This window comes from Nansenia antarctica (assembly GCF_963989245.1).
Source record: "Nansenia antarctica genome assembly, chromosome: 9".
NCBI lineage: Eukaryota > Metazoa > Chordata > Actinopteri > Argentiniformes > Microstomatidae > Nansenia > Nansenia antarctica.
Window position 1 is genome coordinate 39,926,642 of NC_137679.1, and position 7,500 is coordinate 39,934,141.

The window sequence follows — 7,500 nt, forward strand, 5'->3', positions numbered from 1 at the left end:
CCTACCTATCTCGCTGTGTTGGGGGGAGGCTGGACTAGCCTATCTATCTCACTGTGTTGGGGGGAGGTTGGACTAGCCTATCTATCTCACTTTGCAGGAGGATGTTGGACTAGCCTATCTATCTCACTGTGTTGGGGGGAGGTTGGACTAGCCTACCTATCTCGCTGTGTTGGGGGGAGGCTGGACTAGCCTATCTATCTCACTGTGTTTGGGGGAGGTTGGACTAGCCTATCTATCTCACTGTGTTGAGGGGAGGCTGGACTAGCCTATCTATGCTAAGTTCTGGGCCCAGGACAGTCCGGACGGATTGTATGGCAGCTAGTGCTGAGGCACAAACATGTACATTTTCAAGCCTGCAAACTGTGACACTTTAAAATAATGTGAAAAAATACTCTTTTGTGCAATATGACAACCCTAGTTGACTATCTGTGCAGTATAGTACAGTGGATTGTGTACATAGCCTTTATTGATGTAAACCAGCTCCTTACCTTCTTGTGATTTTATGCATCTATGCTTTTTCTAAAATGTGTTTTCTTTTTCCTTTCCTAACACCAGGGGAGCCACCCCTCCTAAATTTCGTTGTTTGGTACCTGTACTGTAGCAATGACAAATAAAGTCCATTCCATTCCATTCCATCTATCTCACTGTGTTGGGGGGAGGCTGGACTAGCCTATCTATCTCACTGTGTTGGGGGGAGGCTGGACTAGCCTACCTATCTCACTGTGTTGGGGGGAGGTTGGACTAGCCTACCTATCTCGCTGTGTTGGGGGGAGGCTGGACTAGCCTATCTATCTCACTTTGCGGGGGGAGGCTGGACTAGCCTACCTATCTCGCTGTGTTGGGGGGAGGCTGGACTAGCCTATCTATCTCACTGTGTTGGGGGGAGGCTGGACTAGCCTATCTATCTCACTGTGTTGGGGGGAGGCTGGACTAGCCTATCTATCTCACTGTGTTGGGGGGAGGCTGGACTAGCCTATCTATCTCACTGTGTTGGGGGGAGGCTGGACTAGCCTATCTATCTCACTGTGTTTGGGGGAGGTTGGACTAGCCTATCTATCTCACTGTGTTGGGGGGAGGCTGGACTAGCCTATCTATCTCACTGTGTTGGGGGGAGGTTGGACTAGCCTATCTATCTCACTGTGTTGGGGGGAGGTTGGACTAGCCTACCTATCTCGCTGTGTTGGGGGGAGGCTGGACTAGCCTATCTATCTCACTTTGCGGGGGGAGGTTGGACTAGCCTACCTATCTCACTGTGTTGGGGGGAGGCTGGACTAGCCTATCTATCTCACTTTGCGGGGGGAGGCTGGACTAGCCTATCTATCTCACTTTGCGGGGGGAGGCTGGACTAGCCTATCTATCTCACTGTGTTTGGGGGAGGTTGGACTAGCCTATCTATCTCACTGTGTTGGGGGGAGGCTGGACTAGCCTATCTATCTCACTGTGTTTGGGGGAGGTTGGACTAGCCTATCTATCTCACTTTGCGGGTGAAGGTTGGACTAGCCTATCTATCTCACTTTGCGGGTGAAGGTTGGACTAGCCTATCTATCTCACTTTGCGGGTGAAGGTTGGACTAGCCTATCTATCTCACTTTGCGGGGGGATGTTGGACTAGCCTATCTATCTCACTGTGTTGGGGGGAGGTTGGACTAGCCTATCTATCTCACTTTGCGGGAGGATGTTGGACTAGCCTATCTATCTCACTGTGTTGGGGGGAGGTTGGACTAGCCTACCTATCTCGCTGTGTTGGGGGGAGGCTGGACTAGCCTATCTATCTCACTGTGTTGGGGGGAGGTTGGACTAGCCTATCTATCTCACTTTGCGGGAGGATGTTGGACTAGCCTATCTATCTCACTGTGTTGGGGGGAGGTTGGACTAGCCTACCTATCTCGCTGTGTTGGGGGGAGGCTGGACTAGCCTATCTATCTCACTGTGTTTGGGGGAGGTTGGACTAGCCTATCTATCTCACTGTGTTGAGGGGAGGCTGGACTAGCCTATCTATGCTAAGTTCTGGGCCCAGGACAGTCCGGACGGATTGTATGGCAGCTAGTGCTGAGGCACAAACATGTACATTTTCAAGCCTGCAAACTGTGACACTTTAAAATAATGTGAAAAAATACTCTTTTGTGCAATATGACAACCCTAGTTGACTATCTGTGCAGTATAGTACAGTGGATTGTGTACATAGCCTTTATTGATGTAAACCAGCTCCTTACCTTCTTGTGATTTTATGCATCTATGCTTTTTCTAAAATGTGTTTTCTTTTTCCTTTCCTAACACCAGGGGAGCCACCCCTCCTAAATTTCGTTGTTTGGTACCTGTACTGTAGCAATGACAAATAAAGTCCATTCCATTCCATTCCATCTATCTCACTGTGTTGGGGGGAGGCTGGACTAGCCTATCTATCTCACTGTGTTGGGGGGAGGCTGGACTAGCCTACCTATCTCACTGTGTTGGGGGGAGGTTGGACTAGCCTACCTATCTCGCTGTGTTGGGGGGAGGCTGGACTAGCCTATCTATCTCACTTTGCGGGGGGAGGCTTGACTAGCCTACCTATCTCGCTGTGTTGGGGGGAGGCTGGACTAGCCTATCTATCTCACTGTGTTGGGGGGAGGCTGGACTAGCCTATCTATCTCACTGTGTTGGGGGGAGGCTGGACTAGCCTATCTATCTCACTGTGTTGGGGGGAGGCTGGACTAGCCTATCTATCTCACTGTGTTGGGGGGAGGCTGGACTAGCCTATCTATCTCACTGTGTTTGGGGGAGGTTGGACTAGCCTATCTATCTCACTGTGTTGGGGGGAGGCTGGACTAGCCTATCTATCTCACTGTGTTGGGGGGAGGTTGGACTAGCCTATCTATCTCACTGTGTTGGGGGGAGGTTGGACTAGCCTACCTATCTCGCTGTGTTGGGGGGAGGCTGGACTAGCCTATCTATCTCACTTTGCGGGGGGAGGTTGGACTAGCCTACCTATCTCGCTGTGTTGGGGGGAGGCTGGACTAGCCTATCTATCTCACTTTGCGGGGGGAGGCTGGACTAGCCTATCTATCTCACTTTGCGGGGGGAGGCTGGACTAGCCTATCTATCTCACTGTGTTTGGGGGAGGTTGGACTAGCCTATCTATCTCACTGTGTTGGGGGGAGGCTGGACTAGCCTATCTATCTCACTGTGTTTGGGGGAGGTTGGACTAGCCTATCTATCTCACTTTGCGGGGGGAGGTTGGACTAGCCTACCTATCTCACTGTGTTTGGGGGAGGCTGGACTAGCCTATCTATCTCACTGTGTTGGGGGGAGGCTGGACTAGCCTATCTATCTCACTGTGTTTGGGGGAGGTTGGACTAGCCTACCTATCTCGCTGCGCGGGGGGAGGTTCTGGTCCTCCTGGCTGGGGTATCTCTCCTTGCGGTCGAGAAGCAGGAAGTAGATCATCTTCTCCTGGTTGTCGCTGGAGAGAGAAGGCAGTCATGAGCCAAAACTGACAGGCAGGATAAACAACACATTCAGCCAGAAAAATACCGTAGAGCTGTGAGACGCTCTGTCATCAACAAACAAGCAATTTTCACCTTCCGTCTGTCCCTCTTCCTCTCCCTCCTCCCTCTCCTCTACTCTCCCTCCCTCCCTCCCTCCCTCTCCTCTACTCAATCTCCCTCCCTCCTCAGTCTCCTCTACTCTCCCTCCTTCCGTCCTCCTTCTCCTCTCCTCTCCTTTCCTCTCCCTCCCTCTTCTCCTCTTCTCTCCCCTCCCTCCCTCCTCTTCCTTCTCCCTCTCCTCTCCTCTACTCTCCCTTCCTCCCTCCCTCTCCTCTCCTCTCCTCTCCTCTCCCTCTCTCCCTCCCTCCCTCCCTCCCTCCCTCCCTCCCTCTCCTCTCCTCTCCTCTCCTCTACCCTCCCTCCTGTTCCTCCTCCCACTCCTCTCCTCTACCCTCCCTTCCTCCCTCCTCTCCTCTCCTCTCCTCTCCTCTCCTCTCCTCTCCTCTCCCTCCTCCCTCCTCCCTCTCCTCTACTCACTCGTCAGAGAGCAGGTCTTTGGTGAGTTTGGCCTTGTCTCTGAAGCAGCCCAGAGAGTGCATGCTCTCCAGCACATCAGGGTCGATCTCCTCAGCTGACGGAAGGGTCCGGATCGCCACCTTCCGGGGAGCTGGCTGCTCCGGCTCCGGCTCGTTCTTCCCAGCTCTGACAGGGAACGAAGGAATGCCGGGATGAAGTAAGTAAGTATGTAAAGTCTATTTATATAGCACCTCTCACAGACCAGTGGTCACAAAGTGCTTTACATAGGCTATAAAAACATCATTAAAGAGTTATGTTATATGAGAAGTTATAGCAGGTTAAAAGAGATAGGTAAACACGTGAAAATAAAACAAATAATAACAAGACACAAAAAGACAGGCTTTTGGGGTTAGCTTGTCTGTACAAGACAGTCTTGAGCTGCAATGAAGGAGAAAACTCAGTGCTAAATACGCTAAAGGGAATTGCTACATCGCTAATTGGAAAGTGTATTGAAACGCTAACAGCAACGCCGGGGAATGAATATGCTAATGCTAATGCTAATGCTCTATGACTATGTGATGTGAAATTTACATATGTATGCTAATAAGACATGCTAATAGACATGGTAAAAACAATCACAATGGGCTGCTACAGCACACAGGAAAGTACAATACATGGTAGCTGAATCGGAACAACACACATTACGACGGCATTTTTGTTCCAAGCAATTGCTACAAACCCTTGATCGTAAGGACAAATCCATTACAGCCCAGAGGTCCATTAAAGCTAAGAACTTGATGACGTGACGCTACGGTGCTCTGAGTGGAGCTCTACAACCCAACACACATCTCTCGGCTCTAATGGATCTGCCTGCTCTTTGAATAAAAGCGTGAGATTTTGCATTTGGGTGCCATTACTCCCCTTTTCAAGCCTTGGGTAAGTACAATACTTTTCCATATGAAAATGAATATAGCACAACACATATACTCTTGAGAGTGAGGGAAGGAGGGAGAGGGAGGGAGGGAGAGAGTGATGGAGGGAGGGAGAGAGAGAGCTGTACTCACATGTACCAGTTGTGCTTCTGGATCTGCTCCAACTGTAGAGAGATACGTGGGCAGACACAGTCATCACACTGACATAAATACACGGCTAGAAATAAAATCACAGAACATTCTGGAACGGTTCTGGGAGGGACAGAGGCTATTATGGGATGTGTGAATAACAATCCAACTAACACAATCAGAACCAGAGCGTCGAGGCTTTTAAAACCTTAGCTAAAACGCACCTCTTCTCCCTGACCTTTGACCTGAGTTGAGCCTGACAACTGCACTTTTCTGCACTTTTATTTCAGCACCAGTTGTATTCTGTATTGCACCTTGTTTTTGTTTTTGTGTATTTTTATTTGTTGTTTTCTTTTTACTAGTGTTTTAACTAGTGTTAAGCACTTTGGTTGGCTGTTTGTCGTTGTAAATGTGACTTGAAATGTGACCTGACTTGACTTGACTTGACACAATGCACTTCAGGGCCATGGCAGTTGGGTCAGCCATTAGAGTTAGTTTAGGAGGAGGCAGAAGTGAACCGTCAACCAGATGACTGTGATGGAATTCTTCATTTGTATTGGACAGATACAGTGGTAAGGCAGACAGGAAAGTAAGGAGAAGAAGGGAGGGAGAGAGAGGGCATGTCAGCAGGGCATGGGGCCGGATTCGAACCCATGCCGTGACATGGGCATAATGTGCACTGCAGACCGCGGTGGTGCTAGACCACTGGACCTCCCCACAAAAGGCCATGGAATGACAGTAGATTAAAGGCCAGGTCAGGGGTCGACGAAGGCCTCTTGTTTTTACTTTGTCTCTGTCAGAGTGAACTGCTGCCAACTGTCGATAAGGCCTCATTTTGAGTCAATTGATGCGCTCTATATAAGTTCTACTCAATTTACTAAGGATCCATTAAATCCACAACACAGAACTTAAGACTCTTCGATACGTTTCTGTTCAAACATTCTCTGTGTAAAACCTTTGTAAACCCCAGGGTGATTAGTCACCTGAAGCAGGTAATCGGGAGGCTGATACAACCAGTTCAATCCGGGGATCTTACTTCAGAATCTCGAGGGATCAAATAGGCTCAATAGAGCTTTAAAATAGCATCAGATGTTAATGTCGAAATAACATGGATATTAGCCGGGCGCCATTGATACCAGTAAAGCGATAAGGCAAGAAAGGAACATCGTCTTAGCGTTGGAGACACCTAAGCAGCCAGGAGCGAGCGATAATGTTCTCTACGACAGCGCACATAATGCTCCTGTTATGAGGTAATCTTATAAGCTTGTGTGAATCACTGTCTGAGGTTTTTTGACGCCGGTGTCTGGGGCTGGTGGTGATGATGTCTCCGGGCGAACTGAACAGGATTATCATGGAGGCTGTCGACGTCTACAACCCCGACTGGCCTCGGTAGGATGAAGTGAGAGGGAGGGAGGGAGGGAGGGAGGGAGAGAGAGAGTGATAGAGAGAGAGACAGAAAGAGAGAGAGAGGCAGAAAGAGAGAGAGAGACAGAAAGAGAGAGAAAGAGAGGGAGAGAGAGGGAGAGAGAGGGAGAGAGAGGGAGAGAGAGGAGAGAGAGAGACACACAGAAAGAGAGAGAGAGAGAGAGACAGAAAGAGAGAGAGAGACAGAAAGAGAGAAAGAGAGAGAGAGAGAGAGACAGAAAGAGAGAAAGAGAGAGAGACGGTCCCCTGGTCCGGAATCAAGGCAGCTGCTGCTTTGATGATGGTGTGTGTGTGTGTGTGTGTGTGTGTGTGTGTGTGTGTGTGTGGGAGCTTAGGGCAGTAGGTACAGCTAAGGGAAGTGGTAAGAAAGGTTGGGTACGCACGTATGTGTGTGTGTGTGTGTGTGTGTGTGTGTGTGTGTGTGTGTGCGTGTGTGTGGAGGTACCGTTAGTCTCTTGGTGGCGTCCACCTCAATCATGCCCTTCAGCAGGGCCTGGCAGTCGGGGGGGATGAAGTGGGGCATGTGGAAGACCCCCAGCTTCACCTTCTCTAGAAGGTTCCTCAGGTTGTCATCGTCGAACGGCAGGGCCCCCTGGGGAGCAGAGGCGGGGTTAACCATGACCAATCAGAAACCAGTAATGCATGGAATGGAATAGGGAATGGTATCCAACATGTAATTTGATACCGTTCCTCATCCCGTTTCATGCATTACAATGAGCCTTGTCCTCCAGCTTCTACCTCCGATAGCCTCCACCGATTTGTAAAGCACAATTTTTTATTATTATTATTATTCCAAAGTGCTTTCCTACACGAACTATACAAAGAGTATACGATATAAAATGATACATAAACAATATCAACTAACAGCCAACTGTGGAGCCCCAAAAAGCAAGCCAGGGAAAGAATTCCCCAAGAGGAAGAAGCCCCTGGACCACAGGAAGTAGCCCTAGACCACAGGAAGTAGCCCTAGACCACAGGAATAACCACTAACTAGACAACAGTGGCAACAATACCAGCTATCATCGTTTTAGC

The 7,500-nt window shown here is 49.5% G+C and overlaps 1 protein-coding gene across 1 annotated transcript in view; it reads right to left on the reverse strand.

Annotated features, from left to right (window-relative positions):
* brsk2b (BR serine/threonine kinase 2b) overlaps window positions 1-7,500 on the reverse strand; it is a gene marked incomplete at both ends in the record, with an annotated part of 77,502 nt that overhangs the window by 20,916 nt on the left and 49,086 nt on the right. Inside the window, 4 exons of the mRNA XM_080539775.1 lie at window positions 3,344-3,441; window positions 4,004-4,168; window positions 5,047-5,078; window positions 6,914-7,060. Of these exons, the coding sequence (XP_080395901.1) occupies window positions 3,344-3,441; window positions 4,004-4,168; window positions 5,047-5,078; window positions 6,914-7,060 (442 nt within the window). The remainder of the gene's footprint in view (window positions 1-3,343; window positions 3,442-4,003; window positions 4,169-5,046; window positions 5,079-6,913; window positions 7,061-7,500) is intronic.